At 29.5% G+C, this 26,531-nt stretch overlaps 1 protein-coding gene and 1 long non-coding RNA gene across 2 annotated transcripts in view; one reads left to right on the top strand and one right to left on the bottom strand.

Annotated features, from left to right (window-relative positions):
* The window catches only part of LOC111636621 (O-acyltransferase like protein-like), an 88,859-nt gene extending 62,328 nt beyond the window's left edge, over nucleotides 1-26,531 (bottom strand). The window contains exons 1-3 of the mRNA XM_023381904.1: nucleotides 26,494-26,531; nucleotides 1,447-1,694; nucleotides 812-929 (exon numbers count right to left, since the gene is read on the bottom strand). Of these exons, the coding sequence (XP_023237672.1) occupies nucleotides 812-929; nucleotides 1,447-1,584 (256 nt within the window). The 5' untranslated portion in view covers nucleotides 1,585-1,694; nucleotides 26,494-26,531. The remainder of the gene's footprint in view (nucleotides 1-811; nucleotides 930-1,446; nucleotides 1,695-26,493) is intronic.
* On the top strand, nucleotides 16,006-18,904 carry LOC111636622. Its single transcript, XR_002758557.1, has 2 exons — nucleotides 16,006-16,663; nucleotides 18,753-18,904. It is a non-coding gene; the product is annotated as an uncharacterized LOC111636622 (long non-coding RNA).

Below are 26,531 nucleotides of genomic sequence, written 5' to 3'. Positions count from 1 at the left end.
CAGAAAAATTGTAATTAAATAAATTTAAAATATGATTCAATACTGCAGTCCCGCATTGTGACGACGTCACAATGCGGGGCTGCAGTATTGAATCATATTTTACATTTTATAGCTCGTTAATAATTATTTTATAATGTGGATACGTTATAACTTTCTGTGTGAAATAAGTGAATATACAGCTACATTAATTTGGTTTTCAATTATCTGGGCACATGTAACTGCTTCATTACTCCATATAATGACAGTGTTACATTATAATTAACGAAAAATTATTTTTGAATATATTTCTATAACCTATTGAAATATTAGCTGATATCAACCATGACACTTTTGTGTGTAAAATTTAAAATTGAAAATAAAAATGTAGTGTAAATTGCACATATGAATTCTTTACTCTTACGACAAAAACATGATACTATGTTTTCTGTGCAGACAACACACGCAAAACAACTCTCTTCCCTCGGACGACGTCGTTATATATAAAACATATTGAATCAATTCGTAGAATTTTTGTAATAATGTATATAACATGAAACATTGGCTGATGTTACTATATGTTTTTGTGGAGTGGCGAGTAATGAAAAATAATACTTTTAGCAACTAGTTTACTGTCCATGAAAATTTTTAATCCAACCAAAAGTTAAATCTGGACTCTCCAGCATACATGGCTGTGCCTACATCACCTCCTGTATCTGGCAGTCAAATCTGACAGGTCTAATTTTTTATTAAAAATATTCATGTTGAAAATAGAAATTAGTAAGTTCATAAGTACTTAACAAATTCTATTAATCAATCGATATAATTTACTTACCCCATTTTATAATATTTTGCAAATCATTTTTAGAACAGGAATTTGGAATACAAACGTCAATAAATAATTTTGGTCCACTTTTCAGAGTTGATATTATATGAGAAAGAGTGAATGGTTTCTGAAAATAAACATATTAAATAAGGCAAACCGCACACACAGAAGTACATTGTTATATTCATTAAATTGAATACTCTCAGAATTAAATACAGTCAAATCTCGGATTTCAAATTTGATTCGTTTTTATTGATTGATTTGATTTAAATTCTACTGCAGCACATACCGACAAACATATCTTTCCCTCATTGAAATCTAATTTAAATAGCAACGTCATCGGTGATTCGTGTGGTGACGTCTAATGAAGCGAGGCGATCTCAGCGTCATCAACTTCTGAATCAGTACAATTGTGTTTGCCTTCTGTCGTTGATTGCTCGAATCGTCGACTTTCTTTAACTCGGGAAGTATAGAGTTAATCGTCTGTGTCTCCGTAATCTGTGGCACGTTGCTGAATAGCTTTATATGTTCTAATTTCGGTTCGTAAAACGATTTGTTCGAAAAGTGAGTCGTAAGGAAACTGAGGTTTGACTGTAATTTTTAAATTTTGTTTCTGCTAACTCGTGAACAATTCTTGTACTTACAAAATTGAATTCAATGAATTTCACAAGGGTTTGATTTTTTAAAGTCATGATTTTCTCTATCATTTCACTGTTTACTTTCTTAAAATCGAAATTAATATAACAGAACTTTCCGCGTATATCATACGATCGTCTGCCCATTATAGTATTTTCCACATTATGGTCAATTTGTAGGCATTGATCGTAATCTCCTGCAATCCAACTGGGTCCTTTCAGTGAACCCGCAGACGGTCTTCCCAATGAATCCAACACTGAAAATAAAATAAATATTTTAATCTTATGTAAAATGTAAACAATTCTCTGTTAAATTTACCTTAGGTAGCCAAAATAGCGGCGCTTCGGTTAGGTTCGTTTCGTTTTTATCAGATTAGCTACATTTTTAGTAAACGTTTCCTTTTTTTTTATTTATTTTGCTTAAGAACTACCGCGAAGCAATAACTAGTGGCGTGTCGCACAAGGCGCCCTGCCAGCGGCTCCCCTCCGGGAGGAGTCAATCTGGACCATGAACAGTGCGAAGCCTGGTCATTTTGGTCACCTAAGGTAAATCTAACCCAAATCTCATTGTGATTTTTAATATTTTGCTAATTTAACTTGCATAATATGACACTGCAATTATGTCGCATTTCGCATTGACTTAATTTCAAATTTACTTTGTTACATTTCAAAAATAGCTGCGTCACTTGAACAATATTTTTTTAAACGTTCCATTCTAATCATGCGACGTCGTATTATTCAATAGGAAGTAATGATCTAACAAACCTGTTATTTAAAATGTATAGTATACATTTTAAATAACAGGTTTGTTAGATCATAAAACATAATTGATGGGCGGTATACATTGTATACCGCCCATCAATTATGTTTTGACAGACAGTATAGGCTAACTAATTTGTAGAGATATTAGCAAATTTTTGAATTTCTTCAAATATTTAGTTCCTCACAGATGGTAATCCTTCATACGTGAAAAGAAAATTTCTAGTCTACAATTTCAGCCATTGAGGATTTTTCCCAGAACTGTGAAACCTTAGTTTTACTCATACACCTGTGTACAACTCATGTAGTCTTCTCCTTACTGTATCTGCATGCGCTAATGGACGGTAAATGGTTTTCTTAATCAAAAATCAGCCAACGCTACACTTGTCTTGCTTCGTGCACTGCAGCAGATGGGTCGTCATTTTATCGGTCCGTTGACTTATGATCTCGCGCATCAACGGTGTTGACAGTCACAGCTGCTGTAATCATGGACGTATTTATAGTGTTCGGAATTGTCTCAGAGTTCACTTTATACTATATCTACTTGGTTTTTTTCGTTATAATACTCCAAAAGTTTTGAATTTCATAATCAAGAACAGTACTTAGGAAAAGTTAAAATGTATAATGATTTGATATTTAATATTCTGATTTCTCTATTTTATAAATTTTTAAATCTACTTTAATTTAATTTCCAATAGTTGTACCGATATGTAAACAAATTATATTTCAACCTTTTATTTCCCTTGTTTGCTAAATTTTGGCCACAATTGTCCAAACGTTTCACAAGGTATTGTTCACAAGTGGCATATGCCAGTGTGAAATACTATATACTGCATCATATCTATTGTTTTTAATTTTTAGGCATAGACAGGATACATTTTACTTCTCCGGCTGTTATGTATACGTAACAAGGGAAAGTAATTTAATCGTGACAAGTCTGAACCTCCGAGATTTTCTGAACCAAAAAGTCAAAAAAACAGAAAATTTTTTCTAAATATGTATGGATGTATGTATGTGTGTATGTGTTTGTGTGTTTTGTCTGTGTGTGTATGTTGGCGTCTATTTCGTTTTAATCTCAGGATGGGAATAATGCTGAAGAAACCAAATTTGGCATTGCAGTTGGTATATAAGGGGATTGATGATATTACATTTTGTTGGTTAAAGTTCGAGGAGGTGAGGAGATAAGTAAAGCTGTGTTATATATCATATTTCGAGTAGGGTAATCGTTAATTAAGAGTTTATTACTTCGTAACATTTATACTTTTTTTATAAAACTCACCGCCTACTCTTAAAATTAAGCATTTCCCCATCTTATAGTAATTATAAATATAAAAATTTATAAAATAAAATATAATGAGCTATGGCGCCAGTCGCAGTTTTAAATTTAAGCATGGGAAAAGTCGTGCAACTCGTTGATAAACTTTTTCTATAAAGAAATGAATGTATAAAATTAAAAAAAAAAAAAAATGTTATGTTGAATGCTTCTATATTTATAATAAAAGCTAACTCATATTTACGTATTATTTTAGATTATCATTATCAACCTCTCTCGATAATATATAGAGGAGAAGGTGGTATTATGGAACACCATTTTCATTATAGTGAATTATAAACATGGTATCATAACTACACCCACATTTTTTGTGCAAAAAGTACTGGTAATTATTAAAGTAAATGTTTCTAATTGGATTTTTCGCTAGTGTAACTATAATTATGGTTTTTGAAGGCTTCTGTACAAAACGTCAGTAAGTAGGCTTAGGGAAAACCGGGTGGTAATATGGAACCTTACTCTATGTTTTCAAAAAATGCTTTAATGTATACAAAAACAAATAGGAAAGTAGAAAGAATGTTAAATAATTTCAAAATTATATACTCCAAAGTATTTTATTGCAAAAATGATTTAATAATGATAATAATAATAATAATAATGATAATAATAAAGAAATGTCCAAAGAACAAGCTAATCATTTACAAAAATCAGAAATATAATGCTCCTATGGTGTTAGGTATCTATTTTTATTTTTTTTTTCATTTTCTTTCTATTTTTTCATTCATCTATCCACATACTTTTACAAAAGTTAGACGGGTTCCATATTAAAAGCGGCATTTGAATCGCCATCTTGAATTAACTTATCTCTGTCAAGACCAAATTTTAAAAAACGTGAACATCACACAGATTAACATGTACACCTAAGTCTAAGGAACAGAATACATGCACCAGTGAACCTATAACCACACGATATATATTTTAGAAATAATTAAATTCACTTACCATTCAAAACTTTCGAATTTCGAAAAACACAAATATGCTGATTCACTACGGACAACTGTTTAACTGAAGTGAAACGGGTTATGCTATGGATGTCTGCCTAGTGCAGTTCAGCCACAATCCCCTACAGTTCGCCTTTATTATCAGTTTGAAATAGAGGGGTTCCATAATACATACAGGGTTCCATAATACTACATTTTTCTCTATATATAGATGTATGTAATGTATATATACTATGCATACATTACATACATCTATATATATAATCGAGAGGGTTGATAATGATAATAATAAGTGCAGAGCCCAAACGGTTAGGTGTTGAAAGTTGAAATTTGATACACAACGTACGTGATGAGAATGTACACTAACAGGGATTTTTCGAAATTCTACTTCCTGACAGAGGGAAATTTCGAAATATATCTTAAGGAAACTTCAGGATTACACTGAAAAACTTGACTTTTACTGTACTATATATATATGCTATTTTTGCGTTTTTGCAAAAAATCGAACATGTTTTTAAACAAATCTAAAAATTTTCTAATTACCCTCGACAGATGGAAAACCTAATTTTTGCACCGTTTTTTAATTAAATTAAAACTAAATTTTATTAAAATTTATTAGAAGACAGTCCGACAGTTTCCTTGTGAGTTATATGAAAAGTATTATTGAAGAAAAATTTTAAAGATTTTAGTTTAGTAGATCAGAATCTAAAAACTGGAATATGAGTTTGAATTAAATACAAAACAAAACTTTAAATGGCACTATCCAAAACCGAAGAAGAATAAATCCAGCAACGAGTTGCCTAACTTTCCCGGCAACATTTAAAACTGCGTATGCGGCGCAATCTATTATGATGTTTTATTATTAAAAACGTTTTATATTTTTTTTTATTAAAAAATTGCAAAAGTCTTAATTTTTAAGAAACTGATGGGTTTTATAAAAAAAAATTTTAAATGCTAATAACGACTAAAATCGTCATTAAGTCCGACCCTATACGACACACGATTCTCTTTATCTACCCTTCCTTAGAGTCAATAAAAATTTGATAGCATCAATCCCCATAAAACGCAAATCTCGGTGCAAAATATCAGATATTTTTCACAAAAATCACAGAAGCTATTCAGCTTTAAAGAGGATGAACAAAATCGTGCTCGATTTAGTCTATAGAATAGGTCCGAAATCTGAAAATTCCATCCCAATAATACAAATCAGCTTTAATTCTTCATAAAATGTTTAAGACACCACTAATACAATACAAAATTATGTGTAGACTGAAATATTTTTTCTTTTATTATGTGTTTTGTGTTTGTATAATAAATTTATTTTTGATAACAATTTCATTAAACATTAAAAATTTTATATTTAACTAGCTGCAAGGACCCGCTTCACTGGCCAAAAAGTAACAATTTCCAGACTAATTAGAGAATTTTTACATGAGTATAAAAATATGTTCGATTTCCCGCAAAAACGCAAAAAACCGCCTGTAAATCTTGCATGCCGCTTTATATTGTTTTGTTTTCTTTCTTTCTTTGTTACTCAACACTTCCATTGTTAACACTTCCATTGTTAACACTTGCATTGTTAACATTTCCATTCTTAAAACTTCCATTGTTAACACTTCCACTGTTAACACTTCTATTGTTAACACTTCCATTGTTGACACTTTTATTGTTACTGATCTTCGAAGCCAACCACTTTCAACCCCATATCTCCCGCACCATTACAGCTATCGAGACGCAACCACCATAGTGCACGAATAGAGACTTGGGGCTTACTACCACATACAAACACCATTCATGTGCGATGTGTAGTTTCGGCTAAAAAGTGAAATATAGGGACACACACGTTTATATATATATATATATATANTTTAATTCGAGGTTCATCAGAGATCGGAATTCGGCTGGTTCGGAATATCAGCGCGATGTTGTTAATCCTGTGTTCGGTAATAGACTCCCCTGAGAGGGGTAAGAACGGCCTTTTATCCGTTTTAGTGGGGAATTTCCACCACGTGATCGGATGTACATAGGGTAAAGGTTATAGGTGTTCCAGGGATCTATAACAAATGACGAAATTTGGATGCTAACTGTCAACCTTTTTGCAAGATGAGATGCAAGTTCTGCAGAGAACAATGGATGTTGCTACTTAAGACCGGAAAGTTTACACAATCCCGGGCAGGATCGTTTTTTCTACTAGGGCGTTATATAACCGAAAATTTACTTAAATAACAATTTTTGTTAATAAACGAGCAATAATTTCGTCACCAAAATTCCGGATCTCACACCATTAATCATTGCATTACAAATGATATCATCATCATCTCAATACAGATGTATAATATTATACAAAGACGATAATCTAACTTATTTTATATACGGAATTTGCAATGAATTTATCTGTAAATTTAATTTCTTTTTTCTTATTGTAGTAAACCTACAAAAAATACTTAGCTTAAAATCGTCACGGAAGTTTTGAACGACGAAGTGAGCGAGGAGTTAAACCCACATATAGGATTGGTACATCGTTATCAATTATCTTTAAAAGTGAACCTATGTTATCCCGAATATATACAAAATTTATCAATTCTTTACAAAAACACAAAAATTAGAATGAATAAAATAATCTAATTTCCTTCCATTCAGCCGTCTCCTGGCTCTCATTTTTCGTGCAGTAATACTAATAAAATTAAGCATTTCATAACATAAATTAAATATAAAAATTTTTGCTTAATAACGTCAAAATTATATGGCTGGGTTTATTTATTGTTGAACATAATAAATAAACAACACCTTAAAATTTAAACATATGGTTTATTTAGTTACGGCAACGCAACACATCGGCGATCTGCCAAGGAGAATTCCTTTCAAGTGGTTTTTTTATGGGAAATTACCCCAATTTAGACGTTACAAACATAAATAAAAACCCGAAAAACTCGCTGGTCAGACACGAACCACAAGCATTCAGTAGCCACTTCAATCCACTCGACCACTGGTGGGTATTTATTTAAGTGTAAAGAAGAAACTCAAAGTTCGAATAAACTGAACAAAATTACATCTAATCTACAATAATTAATATTTAAAGCTACTTACTCGTTATATTCCATGGTTTTAATTGTATTAAATCTTTCATAAATCGAATTCCCGAAATTTGACAACATTCGGATAAATCCACTTCTTCTGCCATTCTTAACAAGTACGGTAAAATTAATTTACTGAATAATTTTAATGATTTTTTCAATTTAATTTCCGTAGTTATTAAGAAATTTTTATAAACGTCATCTACTGTTTTAGTATCATTAATTTTACTGCTTGATACTACAAAAATGTTCACCAAAATTATAATAGAAAGAAACTTGAAAGCGCTGCAACTCATACTTCTATCGTATGAAACAACAACTTATTGATAGAGAGGGGTATTCAATTATTATTGTATTCAATTTTAAATTTATTTCGGGAAATTTTTTGTAGAAAATTTCCTCCAAATATATTTCGAAACGATGAAGTAAATAATTGCTTTGAAAATAGCAAATAATTTATAGGATGTTATAAATCCCTTTGTTTTGTGAACGACGTCTACAAAGATTGAAATAAAGTAAATGATAGCTTTTTGATATATTAACTTCTCAATTGTTCCTTAAATTAGTATTGTGGTTAACAACATTATTGTATTTTTTATATAATTATTGCCTCTGATCTTTCCTTCAAATAATATGTTTTATAAAGTATTTTTCCCTAATCATAGGTCGTTGGTCCTCATCAATACCACTCCACTACGTCGCACATAGATCTCGATGAGTTTCCAATTAAATTAAAAGTTGTATATGGGGAGGTACAGACTGATAGACGTACTGTATTTCTTGCATAATTACATATAAAATTTAATAGTAAAACTTAACGTCATATTAATAATACAAAAAAGATCATATTAAAATAATATTAATATAATAGAATATTAAAATAATAGATCATAAAATAATACAAAATTATTTACAATTTTAGATATTTTACATCACTTCCAAATATTTAATCACTCACAATACAGAAATAAGCCGGTCAGCAGCATTGTTTAATGTAATCATAGTGACTATTGTTTTCGAATATTATTGTTCATTAAGCATGAATTATTTATCATTTTGTTCTCTCCACTTATATACGTGGTAACTATTTACAAAAATTTCCTTTTATATATGCTTTATATTTGTACTAAATTACTTTTTCGTTCTCGTTGTAATTGTTAGGAAGATGTGCATTTCGGACATGTCTCTCATTGGTCCTCTTTTAAATTTTAATTTAAATCTTAGTGACAAAAACGATATGTATGTTATGGATAATAGTTACAACTGGATTCCAGTGTATAATAAAGTGCCTGTATTTTATAAAATGAAGTTATGTTTACCATAACTTCCTTTAAAAGTTAAGTTCAATTAAAACAACAGAAATTGAAAGTTAGTATAAAATAAACTTTTATGTTCTGTATATTATAAAAGGGGAGAGAATAATAAAGTGAATTTAACACTGTAAAATTAAAAGGTGGATACAACAAAAAATGGGAATGAAACTCATTAAAATGTTTAAAAAAACAGCAATGAGTTGTTTCTTTTTCCTGGCAACAGTTTGTCGCGCCATCTGTTAGGATATTCTATTTTAAAAAATCTTTTTATAATTTTAATAATTATAAAATGGCTAAAAAAAAACTTAATTTTGAAAATAGAGATATGGTTTCATAATAAAAAAAAAGTTAAACTCTAACTAAAGTCGTCATTAAGTCTGACCATACTGCAGATACACACAACCCTTTTTATTTCCCCACCCCGATAAACACCAAAATTAAATGTCATCAATTCCCCTAATGAAAAAACCTCCCTACAAAATTTCAGAAATTTTCCGTGAAAAGGGCAGAAGTTAACAAACTTGTATCCCTCCACACACATATGACATGGACGTTTCAAAGTTCTCTGAGTTAAAACCTTAGAGAGTTATTTTTGCGCGATCACTGTACTTTCCCTCTGTTATATATAACAGCCATAAAGTAAACAGAGATATATTAATCACTGTACGTATGACTAACATCACGTTTAGATATAATGATTTTATACCTCTTTTTTAACTCTTCGAACTTTTACACCTTTGCAATCATATTTCACAGAATCTGTACACTTAAAAATTTGGCGAGTCGCATGTCACAGTCGCCATTACAATTTTTGTGAAGCGACAAGTAGATAACATCTCTGTCGCGTGCCTACGATCACAAGACCCCGATCACGTGTTTTTCACTCTTATATTTCATACTTCATCTAAGATAATTTTTGAGTTGTTAATTTATTTTCGCATATAACAATTGCATTACTGTACTTACTATTCACAAAACCCAAATGAGCCGTGCTTGATGTTGTACACAAAACAAAAAACAAACGAATTTCTGAATTATACCAAATTTCGTTTATTCGAGAGCCCCCGTTCTCATCAACTTCGAATAATCGAGTTTTCACTGTACAGTAGAGGAGAAGGTGGTATTATGGAACCCCTCCATTTCAAACTGATAATAAAGGTGAACTGTAGCGGAATGTGGCTGAACTGCACTGGGCAGACATCCATAGCAAGGGGAAAACACGTTTCACTTCAGTTAAACAGTTGTCTGTAGTGAATCAGCATATTTGTGTTTTTCGAAATTCGAAAGTTTTGAATGGTCTAAGTGAATTTAATTACAGTATTTATAAAATATAAATCGTATAGTTGTAGATTTACTGGTGGATGTATTCCGTTCCAGAGAATTTGGGGTACATATTAATCTGTGTGGTGTTCACGTTTTTAACGTTTGCTCTTGATAGACACAAGTTAATTCAAGATGGTGATGCATGAAATACGGACCCCATTACTGCTTTTTATATGGAGCTCGTATCCTTTCGGGTTCCGTATTTCAAACCATAAAATAATTTTTGTAAAAGTATGTGGTAGATGAATGGAAAATTGAAGGAAAATGAAAAAAAAAAAAAAACTAACACTATAGTAATAACCTACAGATATATCTCACCCTACGTCAGTAATTGGTTCCAAGAGAGGCGTCTTAAGTCGAAAAACCACGTAAGTCGAATTTACTTGTCACTAGACTAAACCACAAATAACCATTTTCAGTTCCGTACTTCATTTATAAATGCATTTTTAATTAATATATGATTGATAAGAATCTATTTTAGCTTACAAACAAATAAATTTTAGTTTTTAATATAGTATACAAAAAAGTAATCTAAATTTACGAATACGTGTACTGTACATGTTTAGAATTTGGTGATGTTTACAGTATATCGCGGACTCTTTATTTGTCAATATGGTTTCTCTAAGACATTATAAAATAAGATGATTTTTTAAGGTTAAATAACAAATACAATTATTAAAATTATTTTGCGATAGTAAAACAGATTTATGTTAAATTTACCAATATTGAGTGGCGCTGACAACGACGCCAAACGGTAGATATTGGAACTACTAATAACGCCAATAATGAACACTTAAAGACGGCTAAATAAGACGCCAACACAGAAACACATATGTTTTCATGTTTCGTTCTCTAGGATTTATGATGATTATATTAACATTTACTGTAAATGTATATATTTTAATATGATTTTATGTGCTTCTAACGCTTTTCTACTGATGTTACGACTTTAATATTTGTGGCAGACAGATGTAAAGTCGAATAAAATCACTTAAACTTGATTTTTAATTTTCTACTAGCTACAAGTACACTCGCTTCGCTGGGTTTTTATTTGTTCGTACATTTATATGTAATATAGTTTATTATATATAAAAGACTGTTTCTCTTCCTCTACATAATCTTTGTCTAATTCGGTGTGTATCCCTACAATTTTCAAGTTGCCCTTCTGATTATTTCTGTTTTATATGATTCGATAATGCAAAAATTCTTTCTTACACTTTGGCATTGTTTTTTATATTTTTACTTTTCACCCTTCACTATTCACTTTTCACTTTCTACCTTTTTCTGTTATTCGTACACTTTTACTAATGAAAAATCAACTGAAGCATGTGAGTCACACGTCTCCAAAAGCCATCCGTACTACTCACACATAATGGTCCTCGACTATTCGAAAACATTTAAGATTAAGATTACATTATAGCCAATCTTACCCATTTTCACGGAATGCAAGAATTAGGTCTCCCGTTTCCAGGGGAACCTAATTCTTGCATTCTGTGAAAATTCTTGCAAATATGTTCGATTTCTTGCAAAAACGCAAAAAATTGCATTTGCGCCTGTAAATCTTGCATGCCGCTTTCCCTTAACATTTTCATTGTTAACACTTCTATTGTTGACGCTTCCATTGTTACACATTTTCGAAGTCAACTACTTTCAACCGCCAGATCTCCAACACCCTTATAGCTATCGAGACACAACCATCATAGTGCACGATGAGAGACTTGGTGCTACTACCACATACAAACACCATTCATGTGAAATGTGTAGTTTTGCTGCAGAGTGAAATATAGTGACAAACACGTCCATCTATATATATAAAACTAGCTGCAAGGACCCGCTTCGCTGGGTTTTTATTTGTGGGCAAAAAGCTACGATAGTGAAGATTAAGATAATTACATTATAGCCAATCTTACCCGTTTTCACAGAATGCAAAAATTAGGTCCCCCGTTTCCAGACTAATTAAAGACCTGGTCCCGATTCTATTTCTGAACGTCACCTGTTCACTTCCAATCAAACGAACTATTTTTAACGTTTCTGAAACCTTTACAATCGTTCTATAATCGAACCAATATTCGAATTTTATGTTCGAATTAAATTCGAACAAATTCGAACATAACATTCGAAATAGAAAACCACTTTCAGCCCCATATTTCCCGCACCCTTATAGCTATCGAGACGCAACCACCATAGCGCACGAATGGAGACTTGAGACTAGTACCACATACAAACACCATTCACGTGCGATGTGTAGTTTTTGCGGAAAAGTGAAATATAGGGACATACACGTCCATTGATATATATATATATATATGACATCTTNGTTGATGAATGTATAAAAAAAAAAAAAAAAAATGTTATGTTGAATGCTTCTATATTTATAATAAAAGCTAACTCATATTTACGTATTATTTTAGATTATCATTATCAACCTCTCTCGATAATATATAGAGGAGAAGGTGGTATTATGGAACACCATTTTCATTATAGTGAATTATAAACATGGTATCATAACTACACCCACATTTTTTGTGCAAAAAGTACTGGTAATTATTAAAGTAAATGTTTCTAATTGGATTTTTCGCTAGTGTAACTATAATTATGGTTTTTGAAGGCTTCTGTACAAAACGTCAGTAAGTAGGCTTAGGGAAAACCGGGTGGTAATATGGAACCTTACTCTATGTTTTCAAAAAATGCTTTAATGTATACAAAAACAAATAGGAAAGTAGAAAGAATGTTAAATAATTTCAAAATTATATACTCCAAAGTATTTTATTGCAAAAATGATTTAATAATGATAATAATAATAATAATAATGATAATAATAAAGAAATGTCCAAAGAACAAGCTAATCATTTACAAAAATCAGAAATATAATGCTCCTATGGTGTTAGGTATCTATTTTTATTTTTTTTTTCATTTTCTTTCTATTTTTTCATTCATCTATCCACATACTTTTACAAAAGTTAGACGGGTTCCATATTAAAAGCGGCATTTGAATCGCCATCTTGAATTAACTTATCTCTGTCAAGACCAAATTTTAAAAAACGTGAACATCACACAGATTAACATGTACACCTAAGTCTAAGGAACAGAATACATGCACCAGTGAACCTATAACCACACGATATATATTTTAGAAATAATTAAATTCACTTACCATTCAAAACTTTCGAATTTCGAAAAACACAAATATGCTGATTCACTACGGACAACTGTTTAACTGAAGTGAAACGGGTTATGCTATGGATGTCTGCCTAGTGCAGTTCAGCCACAATCCCCTACAGTTCGCCTTTATTATCAGTTTGAAATAGAGGGGTTCCATAATACATACAGGGTTCCATAATACTACATTTCTCTCTATATATAGATGTATGTAATGTATATATACTATGCATACATTACATACATCTATATATATAATCGAGAGGGTTGATAATGATAATAATAAGTGCAGAGCCCAAACGGTTAGGTGTTGAAAGTTGAAATTTGATACACAACGTACGTGATGAGAATGTACACTAACAGGGATTTTTCGAAATTCTACTTCCTGACAGAGGGAAATTTCGAAATATATCTTAAGGAAACTTCAGGATTACACTGAAAAACTTGACTTTTACTGTACTATATATATATGCTATTTTTGCGTTTTTGCAAAAAATCGAACATGTTTTTAAACAAATCTAAAAATTTTCTAATTACCCTCGACAGATGGAAAACCTAATTTTTGCACCGTTTTTTAATTAAATTAAAACTAAATTTTATTAAAATTTATTAGAAGACAGTCCGACAGTTTCCTTGTGAGTTATATGAAAAGTATTATTGAAGAAAAATTTTAAAGATTTTAGTTTAGTAGATCAGAATCTAAAAACTGGAATATGAGTTTGAATTAAATACAAAACAAAACTTTAAATGGCACTATCCAAAACCGAAGAAGAATAAATCCAGCAACGAGTTGCCTAACTTTCCCGGCAACATTTAAAACTGCGTATGCGGCGCAATCTATTATGATGTTTTATTATTAAAAACTTTTTATATTTTTACTTATTATAAAATGGCAAAAAGCTTAATTTTTAGGAACCATGAGTTTTATAAAAATTTCTAAATGCTAATAACGAGTAAAATCGTCATTAAGTCTGACCATACTCGAGATATGACACATGACACCCTTTATCTCCCCATCCCGTCAGCCTATAACTACCAAAATTTAATAGCATCAATCCCTCTAATACACAAACCTCCCCGCAAAATTTCAGAAATTTTCAACAAAAAGCACAGGAGTTATTAAACTTCAAAGAGGTTGAACAAAATGATGATACCACCCACATACACACACTAACATACACGATTTTTTGTGCTACTTGACGTTTCAAGGTCCCTTGAGTCCAAAAATGTAAAAATCTTGAGGGTCAATTTTTGACCGATCGCCATACTTTCCCTCTATTATATATAACAGAGCCGTGAAAGTAAAACTGTATAACTTATAATTTGATTGAATTCTAAAAATTCTAAACTCTTTAATAAAAAAATATTTTTAAAACCCTTTCTATTAAAAGCTATAAAATAAAATCCTTGAGTGCTTATTTAGAAGCAAATATTAAATTGTATTAAGGTTGTAAAATTGTTAATGATTTTTATTTTATGATCCATAAAACGATGATATACTTATTCCTCCAGTATATCTTCAAATAATTGTCATTTTTCTTTTTTTAAAATATGTAAATAAGTGTATTCAGGACAAAATTCTGTAATTATTTAACTTATCTAATTTTATTACAATTATTATTGACAAGATCTTAATGAATTAGATGAGTTTCAGCTCACTTATAAACGTAAACCCCACTCCATTCCAAACGCCATAAAAATATGAATAAAATTCATAAAACAAATAAAACCACTATAATTTATATCATTTATATCATATTTTTATATATAAAACTAAATTTTAAAGATTTTGTGACCTTTAAATTGTATTTGCCATGTAGACTACACTTTTGGAGATACTAATAGGTTTAATTAGGCCAGATAGAACCAAGAAGACCTCAAAGAGCTTTGTTAAATACGCTCTTTGAGGTCTTCTTGTAGCCCCAAATAGAGGTTATAATTTTTAGATTGTTGGAATAATTAAATGAGACAGAGAAAGCCAGTTGGGCCTTTGAGGCCTTGCTGATCTTTATCTGGTTTAATTATTAGTAATACATTACAAAATTTATGATCATAAAATGCTTTATTCATTAAAATTATGAGTAATTCAACATATGCATGTAAACGTTAATTTTCTTAGATTACAACTGTGTATATGTACAGTACATTTAACTACTAAATTTTAAAATACTAAATTTAAATAAGCTTTTTCTCTAAATTAAAACAATTATTTTGATTTAAAAATTTAAAATATGCTATATTTAAACTTATAAAATAAATTTAAAAAAAAATATAATACAGCATAGATTAAATAAGTTTACAGTAATTTAAATTAAAAAATAAATAAAGTTTAAACAGAATTTAATAATATAAAGCACAGTTTAATCAATGAAATGATTCTTTAAAATAATTCACATTTAATTAATTAATATAAATTCAAGAAAAATATTTTTACAAATTGGAATTAAATTTAATAAATTATTAAATTAATAAAACAGAAAAAAATTGGATTAAAATTCGAATAACAAAAAAAAATTTATATTGCAAACTTTTAATTAAGAATTTTCTGTATGAGTAATTTCCTAAGATAACATTTTTATTAGAAAATTATCTCAGTATATTTTTAATTAAAAAAAATTAGAGAAATTAATTTATTTTTTTAAATTTAAGCAGATTTGTTTTTAATATTTTAATTTAAAACTTTAAAACAGTTGTAAACTCTTGTTTAGAATTTTTCTACTCATTTAAGGTAAAGTTTTCTATTCATTTAATCTATGATTGCGAGGGAGGAAAAATTATCAAGTTAATAATTGACGAAGCGAGACATTGATAAGTGTGTCGAAATATAGAAAAAAAAACCTTTATATGAAAACAAACAAACATAATTATAGCATTTAAATATTACTCTTTAAATCAATCTATACCTAGATCCAGAGCTGGACTTAAACTTGTTATGGCTCTAAGCTGCAACATATAACAGGCATTTCACCTTCACTAAATAATGTGAGGCCCAAGCCGCAACTTGTTTAGTTAACTCGCAAATCTATAGCACATAGCACATAGGTGTTGGCAATAAAACAATAGCAAAAATTTCCTAATAGTTTTGGCAAATTTTCAAAAAATAAAAATGCTATTTGTAATTTATTAGAAAGACATATATTTTATTATTGAATTTTTAGCATATAACTGACATTTTCTGTGACAGTCCACATGTTTATGGCACATCTGTTACATATGGATAGCTTCAGTAGTAGTGTTATATTTTTAAAGGATATCCTTATTTGAAATTGTAAGGAAAAAGTACACGCTAATATTGATTCACGAAAGGATTTTCATAATCGAAGTTTCGTAAGTATGGCACATATCATTAAAGTGATAAAAGTAAAATAAGTATCATTAAATTCTGAGTGTTTTTAAATATTTTGCGCTTGAGAGGTTATGGGGATTTAACTACTTTTTTTGTTTATTTATTAAAATTAGTTTATTTTTTGCACGTGTAAGATTAAGAAATATGCTTAAATCATTGTTTGTAATTACTTTTCAAGCAATTAAATATTGCATTTTTGTAATTTTCTTACGCAATTCTTAATATATTTATATGCAGATTTTTTTACATGCGTTTAATTTTAATTAAATAATTTGAAAAAATTATCTTTTGACAGCAGCTAATATTAAAGTTGTATTGATGAATGAATGGTTATTAAAAGAAAGTAATATTCTAAATTATAGGCTGCAAATTTTGCTGTTGAAAAAAAATTGAGTTTTTTTTTCTATAACTGACGAAGTACTATTTTAAAAAAATTATTTTCTATATAAAGTACAATTATTACTTAACAATATACAGTATGTGTTAAAGGGTGACGAAAATTATAAAAAATTATAATAATAATGCAGTAATTAATGGTTACATATAAATAAGGGTGAATTTTTAACAATTAATAATATAATGATAAATAGAAGTCGTATGTAATTTTAAAAAAACAATTAATTATGATTAATGCTTAACAATTATTTATTTTGTAATTACTAATGATAAGAAAAAAGGAAAATTACACGTAAATAGAAGACAAATAATTGCATTAATATATAAATAAATGGCAATTAACAAGTTAAAATATTTGGAAAAAGCGAGTAATATATACTATTTAATTATAATTACTAAAAGACTTCAAAGAGTTACCAATTTTTGGCACTAGTTCTGAAAAATTCCATCTGATAACATCGAATTCTATAAAGAATAATCTTTAAAAATAGCATTTTATAGTTAGTTTTTGAAAAAAATGAATGATAATATTTCTATGAAATCATTTTTTAAACGATTGATTATGCTGTAAGCATATACAGTATATATACATTTACTACCCGGTACAATATTAACTAAGAGTATATGACATAAAGGCCAATTTGAATTCAAGGTGAAATCAAGAATATAATTTTCCTGGATAGAATTTCTTTGAGTAAAAATAATATTTTTCTTTCTAATTTTTTTTAAATTTTAATTTTAAGTAGTCTTTATAGACTATTGTGCTAGTGTATGAAGTTTAGGTAATTGAGTTTGGACCGTATAACAACAACTAAGTGGTCAATGAACAGTCCTTGACTCCTATTTCCTTTTATTAATAGTATAATATTGGCTTCGTCGTTACTTGCATTCCCTATAAACAAAAGAACAACAAGTGACATCGATTATAATATTTAAATCCTACACATTACTGTAAGTGTATACGAATTATTCAGTTAAAACTCGTGTTACTTAATTAGGTACTTTGCTAATATATAATTAGTCTCAATTGCGGGCGTAATTATAGAACAAATGCGAAAACACCTTTAAAAACTTCTAGAGAAAAACGAAATTATAATTTTCATAAAATTATTCTATAGTTTATACAATGTTAAAGCCTTAAATAACAGTTATACGTGATAAAATTGCATAAAATTAAGATTTAAAAAAATGATATTCCTCTGCCGCTAATTAGCTCTTATCTACAGCTCGGATTTTAAAATTTCGTAATGTTCCTTACATAAATATTACATTAATAAAGTTATTTATTGTGAAATTTACTATTTATACAGTATATTCTAAATTAAATAAATATTTAACTCGTTTAGTAAGTCTGTATAATTGCGTTAAACTGTATCATAAATCATCGTTGAAAAGCGTTTTAAATTGGATTAAAAGTATAAGTTTATATATGTATATAACACTTCTATTTATAAATTCGAATTAACTCGCTTGTAAAACTGAATATATCAATGTCAGTTGTGGGTTATTTGAGGCTCTACGAGAGAATTTTTGTACATTGTATAGAGATAATGAGGAAAGGATAACCCATCCCGGGCCTCCAAACATCTGGGAAATAAGATTGTAGCGTTATATTTAACAAATAAAAAAGATTATAGATATGATACGATGACTATTATTTTGTTTTATTTTTAGTAAAGCTCCTTATCGTGGTTCCGTTAAGTCAAGTTTACCGACTCAGGGATCGCCCGGTGTATACAGACGTATCAGCGCGACGGCACATGTTTTACAGGAGAGCACCGCTGCCGTTCGGGAGAAAATGACCGCTAGGAGGAGTATGAGCGACAGCATAGCAACCAAGATGGCCGAAATTGTTGGTACCTTAGCAACGACGGGAGGATGGCCTAATGATAAAGATGATTACGAATTAGGAGAAGTTATCGGTAAGTTATTTAAAACAATTTTTAAACGTGTCGGGAATCGTTTTATTAATATAAATTGTCGAATGTTTAGATATTTTGTGCTTATTCAACCGGTTGCCGGTGTGGAAGCACGTTATACACAAATCATTGGCTGTCTGGATTCGAAATTAATGGAAATAGTTCAGTTTTTCTCATCTGAATATGATAATTATAAATTTAACGGGTCATTGTACACGTGAACTGGTCTAACTAGAATCTGTGCCATAGGCAAGCTTCATTACAAAACTTGTTTCATACATATTTGAATGAATCTAGATTATTTTATATTCAATTTCAACCAAAACATTATAAACTTCTCACTTATAACACAACTGACATAAATATCATATGTGAAAGTAACAAAATTGATGTTTCGGCAACACCTTTCAAGCCGAGTTCTTGCTTTACTCAGTCTGAAAGGTAACACTTCAAAAAGTCTAGCTTCTGATTGTCACATGTCACAATTTAAGTATGATTTAAGTAACATATATAAAAACACATGTCAAAATTGGTATACTGCAGAATTAATAACCAAAATATAAAAAAGTATTAATTAAATTTAAATATTATCTTTAAAAAATATTTATATTTTAACTTTAGCTTCACCTTTCTGTATTGGTAAGATAGGTGTATTCCTTTCTAGAATTATATCTTTTGAAAAATAGCTGAAGGGTGGAGTATATACATATATTTTTAGTTGGTGACGCTCCTTTCGATAAGTTATTTCTTTACTTTAGTAGATTTCTTTGTTGTTATGATAAACTTTGTTCAAAAATTACCTTGAATTTGCTTTCTCTATTTTATAACGGTGCATAATTATGATAAATGATAAATGATACCAGCATATACTGGTATATGCTGGTATTATTTAAAAATGAATTTGTGCAGTTCATCTTTTTATAAAACTTAGAATGAGACTTTTTAATAATTTAATGCAGGCTGAAAAAATTTAGTTTATCAAGATAGTAAAGTTTTATAAAATTCTCAACCCTTGATAACCAAAAGCTGTTTGAAACAGAACATTTGTTTAGGAGTTTCATTGATTATTTTTGGCATTCTCAGACTTGGTAAATTCTACAGTCAGATATCAGATTTGAATTGCTTATCTTTGTAACACAAAATGTTTAATTTTAATGGCCTTTTAAAAGGATTTAATTTTTTTAATGTTGCAATGTAATATTTTAAAAAAGAATGATAAATAACAATTATAAATGGAAATGTCAAAACAGTTAATAAATTGAGTTTAATTAGTATAAAATAATTTAATTATTACATTTTTTTAATTGTAGAATATTTTTATAATATAGAATTTGTAAATATTTAATTTTATATATAAATTTATAATCTTTTTTGTATATTTTATGAATAGTATATGTAAGTTTTATGATTCATATTTATTAAAGTTGGTTCTATATTTCAATGACATTTTTGCCACATTTTATAAATTAGACTCAAATTCACTCTTCTATTGTTATGCCAACCTTTATTTATTTATAAAACAGTAATAAGAAAAAAATTAAGTTGATAATACAATGAAATAGATGTGCAACTTATTTACATAAGTTAAGAAATATGTTTATGCATAAAATAAATTTCCAGAAACTGAAAACATCCTTATGTTAAAAATTCAGGAGAATAAATTGTGAAAAATATTTTTGTTTAAGAATTTGTGATTTACAAAAATCTAATTCATAAACTATTTTTATTGTCATTCTGTATTTGTTAATACTACACTTTATACATTAATTTAATACTCATTCATACCGGTAGTAAATAAACAATTTAAAATGATAGATTGATATGTTAAATGCTTGTCAGAGAATACAATTAAATATTAAAATCTAAAATATTTAAAAATATTATAAATTCAAAGTTATAAAAATTAGATTTAGTTGTGTCCTATGGATTCTCAATGAAAAATACCTATTTTAATTTAAAACAAAACATATTTATCTGTTATATTAATTAAATTATCAATAATAGTGAGGGCTTATCAGACCAATGATGGGCACAAACACTCAGGGACTATTTTCTATAGGGAAAATATCCAAAATGCATTTTGGGTTTTCGTTTCCATACTTATATAGTAATTTTTTGTGTTTATTAAATTGTTTTCACTTTGATCCCTGAGCATTTGTGCCCATCATTGGTCTGATAAGCCCTCACTATTATCTGCCTCACAGTTGTTGATAATTTAATTAATATAATTATATCAAGGGCTAGAAGCAACTTTCATAATCATTGTTGTTTTAATCATTAATCATCACTTTCTATTATGGTATATATCATTAGACATTGGAAAATAGTTGTATTACTGTAAGTTAGAAGCCAAATTATCACTAATATACATTATTAATTATTACAGAAAAAAAAGTTGAAATTTTGCATTATAATAGATAACAGAAAATTATCTGGTTTCCATGCAGCAACAAAAAAATAAATATTCAATATTCTAAGGAAACAGACTAAAAATAATTATTGATCATCAATATTTTTCATTTAAATACATATTATGATTTTAGATTTAATGTTTGATCTTTTAAAATAAAGTCAGAATTTTATAGTTTAAAATAAATTTCTTAAATGAATTTAATTATTACAATATAAATAAATAAACATTATTAAGAGCAATGTTTGTCTACCTCATAATTTCTATTAGAGATTTAAAATAAACATTTAAATTTAGGAATAGCTTTGATTTCAGTCATTTAAAAATTTAAATTAATTTTACATAACTTTTATATTTTTCTTTAGAAGTTATCAAATTCACTAAATCATCAAATCAAATTTCTAAAAATTGTAATATTTACATTTTGTTTCTAATTTTTTAACAATAATTTAAAAATTTTTCATTTTAAAATATAATGCATATATTTAGTTTGTTAATTGACAAAGATAAACATACTGTTCAAATATGTTGAAGCATCTAATTAAACTTTCTGACTCTTGAATGCTTAATAATAAGAAGACTTCAGTAATCTAATTGATGCAGAGAACTTTGATGCTGTTTTGTATTGTCTCTAGGTTATTTTCTGTTGGTTGATAAATTACAGTAATAAATTACAAATTACACTAAAACAACCAAACAATGACACATTTACTACAAGTTCCAACATTGAATATTAATACTGTTCTTAACAGCAATCTCAATCAGTGTTCGGAATGCATTAAATGATTCTATACAAGTGAATTATTATTTAACTTTGTACTTTCCTAAGATAAATATTATTTTAAATTTTGTTTTTGAAAATTTAATTAAATATTAACTAATTAAAATTTATTCATTAATTTTATGTCAAGAAGTGATTAACATTATAGTGATTTTTGATATTTTTTCTGGTGCTTTCCTCATTTGAAAAAGTTCTCACATCTTCCTTTTTATTAAATAATTTCAATAAATATTTGAATTACAGAAATATTTTATACAATTAAAAATTAATTAATTCAATTCATAATAATGATGAAAATAGTAATGTGATAGTTTCTCAGAATTATGTTACTAAAATGTGGTATCATTAATGATATTGCCATTGATAATTCTTTTTCAATTATTAATTGAGATCAATATTTCATCTATAAAACAGTTCCAAGTTGGTGCAAGTTTGATAATATAATTGCTTGATGTTTTCTTATAATTCTTGTAATTCAATAATTAAATTTTGTAGTTAATACAATTCAATTTATTTCTGCAAGCTTTTACTATTAAATCAATATGGTTGAAATTAAATCAACCTGCACCTATTACATCAACTATTAATAGGTAAATATAAATTAATTATGTATTTATTTAATATTTTTACAAGGAAATCAAACTGTAGAAATCTGTTTTACTTTGATAACATAAGCATGGAATATGTAAATAAAATTTATTTATAATGCTAAAATTTATTGAATTAATTAATCTNGTCGGAAAAAACAAAGTGTGCATTATAATCGAGAAAATGCGAGTATTGTATTAATCTTTATTGGTGTTAAAGCTGTCTTATAATATCGTGACGACTCCTGTAAATCGGGTTACCCGATAAGAATAAAATACAATACCAATATAGCCCTATTGTTGAAAAAATTCGTTTATTTTTGCTCACCTCGAGTTTTGCTTAGTAGAAATGGCTAAAAAGTGCTCAAAATACGTACGGAAATACGGTATTACAGCACCACCTGTATTGGACGACCACCTGTCTAAAAGACCACATTTTGAAGGAACCGTGGGTAATCGCCATAGACAGGTTTACTGTATTTAATCACCCACAATACAGAATTAAGCCGGCCAGCAGCATTGTTTAATGTAATCATAGTTACTATTGTTTTCGAAAACTATTGTTCGTTAAACATGAATTATTTATTATTTCGTTCTCTCCACTTATATACGTGGTAACTATTTACAAAAATTTCCTTTCATATATGCTTTATATTTGTACTAAATTACTTTTTCGTTCTCGTTGTAATTTCTAGGAGGATGTGCATTTCGGACATGTCCCTCATCGGTCCTCTTTTAAATTTTACTTTAAATCTTAGTGACAAAAACTATATGTATGTTATAGATAATAGTTACAACTGGATTCCAGTATATAATAAAGTACCTGTATTTTATAAAAGGAAGTTCAATTAAAACAATAGAAATTGAAAGTTGGTATAAAGGAAACTTTTATGTTCTGTAAATTATGAAAGGGGAGAGAATAATAAAGTAAAATTAACACTGTAAAATTTAATGGCGTGCAGTGACATTTGATGATAGGGAAGCTGTGTTTTCGTAACAAGACGACATCCAAGGGCAATCAGTTAATTGCGCCTCAGTGATGGTCTAGGGTCTATTCGTATCGTTTATTCGATAAGCCAGTAAAAACCGTAGACTTCTCTAAATGCATTTTTAAAATCACAATTACATTTCGAATCGCTAACCACGATATAAGGGCTACAGTTAAAAATAAAATAATAAAAACTTACTTGGTGAAATAAAATGTGTGGTGGATGTAACGGTACATATCTGGTGTAAAGTATTGACCTTTTAGCAGAGTGGGAACAAAAGAGGCGCGACCTTGTCAATTGGACCCACGTGCGGTCGGGTAATACCACTTGTAAGGTGTTGACTTGTAAACAGAGGGAAGACAAAGGAAACACCGGCTTTGTCAATTGGACCCATCTGCAGTCAGACGTTAATACATTTGCCATATGGTAAACAAACGAACGTAAACAAGTGGCGGACGTTTGTGTAATCTTCACTCTGGTCGGATGACGGCGGACCCGAGTGTAAGCTGTTCGGGCATAAAAAAGGGTTGTGATTGGTCGGAAGTCCCCGTTCCAAAAACCCTTAAATTGCGGGGCGAACGAGAGAGGAAAGGAGAGAAGGGCAAGAGACTGGTACACGGTAGTCTCAAGCACTTGGAAGGCCCGCTGAGCGCAGAGAGAGTGTTCTCCTCTGTTAATCATCTCAGGGACTGGTTAGTGCAGAGACCGGACCGACCGTGCAGTTGAGCCAACTCCACAAGCTGACTGAGGTCTCTCCAAAGGTTATTAGTTTCCAGACGCCAATCTAGCACGTGAGTCACCACGCATGTTTATACATATACTATGTTTTCTAACTTGTACTTTCTACGACTGTAAATAAACTGTAAATATATTCAATTTGAGTGTGGAGGTGTGCTTTCCAACGAACCTGATTCACTACATCGAGTCGTGATACACATGAAACCAACTCAACGAGACGGAGTTGGGAAAGAACATTCACTAAGATCTTCACTCCTGGTACAAAATATTCTTCAATTGTATGAATATACTTTTAAAGAAAATTATAATTAAATACAGTTTTGTACAGAAACGTACATAAAAATATAAAATATTCTTTACTTTTTAAATCTTAAAACAATGTACTAAGTCAAAGCTCCCTACGAGTGTCAAATGGATGGAATCGAAGACGGTTGCAAAGCGTGCATACACGCGAACTTACATTTTACATTTTAGTTGAAAGAAGAGGCTGCCTCCTGGTTCCACTCAAAGGTACGATCAGGAGGTTGAAAAGATGGTGAAAAAAGAGGAAGAGAGAAGAACCCAAGTGATGAAAATGAGGGCAGGGTGATGATAGGATCATAGGGCACTGCATCGGTAGTTTATTAAATACAAAACAGAGAACATATGTACTGTGGAGTGCAAAATGGTTTTCCTCATCGTGACGTCTTTTGACCTGTCAATCATTTCTATCTGTGCTCCCATTGGTTTAAAATGGACTGCGCCGTTGTATGATTTATTGGGGGTTGATAGGAATGATTCAAGAGGGATTATGTTGAGCACTAAGCTTAATAATCGTAATCACAGCTTTTTAAATATAATCGCGTTGTTTTAATAAAAATCTGGCATTACTGCCATCAGAAAATACGATTATATCGTTTATTTATGTAATTTTTCTTCCTTCTAACGTTTCTTATGTTTATATTACTGTAATTTGATCCAAAAATGCAAAAAAAAAAACATATCTAGTTTCATTTCCGTTTAAATTCTCTCAAGTTTCACTGCCTGGCATCGGCTTCCTTTCTAATTGGAGAGAAGTGGGGGTGGAAGTCAAGGTCACTATAGTAAATGTTTATTACCTTTACAGAAGGGTATGAATCACACTCGTTTTTAACGTAAAAAAACCGATAAGTGCTTTATTACAGTGTCAATTATCTTAAGTTTTAACGATTGACATCCGCTCTTTTTGTAACTGGAGAAGGAGTAGAATTGGGTATCAAAATTACAATAGTAACCGTTTATTCCTTTCATTGAAGAGATTCATTTCATCCACTCCATCGCTAATACCAACAACGTCCTATTACCCCGAGTTCTGACAACTGATTTGATTCTGTAGTCTGCTCTTTCTTTCTCTTTTTCTCCGTTAAGTATCGCCTCTCATTCTCTCAAAATTTAATAAAATACTTATTCGTTTAAATATGAAAATTAGTTAAATTAGACCTGAAAAATGACAAAAATCGCGATTATCTAACGTTTGTTTACATTTTTACCTTGATTTACGTGGTGAAGGGTACAAATAATTACGTAGTTCTTATCGCAATAAATTTTCCACAGACAATTCTGTGAAGATGCTTACTCCTTCAATCAGAACCAAACAACTAGAAGTTAGCTAATTAGACCCTTAATATTATGAAATTACATATAAATAAAATAATAATAGCTACGCCACAATCGTTCTGTTTGAAGGAGTAAGCATCTTCACAGAATTGTCTGTAGAAAATTGATTGCAATAAGAACTACCCCTTCACGTAAATTTTTTGCAAGAAATTTAACATTTTTTAATCCATCTAAAAATTCTCTAATTAGTCTGGAAACAGGGTGACCTAATTTTTGCCTTCTTTGAAAACGGGTAAGATTGCCTATAAAGTAATAATCTTAATCTTCGCTATCGTTACTTTTGCCCGAGCAACGCCGAACCTACCTGCTAGTTAAATATAATTAAAGTGTATTTTTTTCAAAAATAGAGAGCTTACGGCCGACGTTTTCATCGCCAAAACGATTGACAATGGCG

This window comes from Centruroides sculpturatus, unplaced genomic scaffold, assembly GCF_000671375.1.
Source record: "Centruroides sculpturatus isolate CEXI.00-Female unplaced genomic scaffold, Cexi_2.0 scaffold1065, whole genome shotgun sequence".
Taxonomy (NCBI): Eukaryota; Metazoa; Arthropoda; class Arachnida; order Scorpiones; family Buthidae; genus Centruroides; species Centruroides sculpturatus.
Note: the sequence above shows the minus strand (reverse complement) of the source record. Positions and strands in the feature narration are given on the sequence as shown.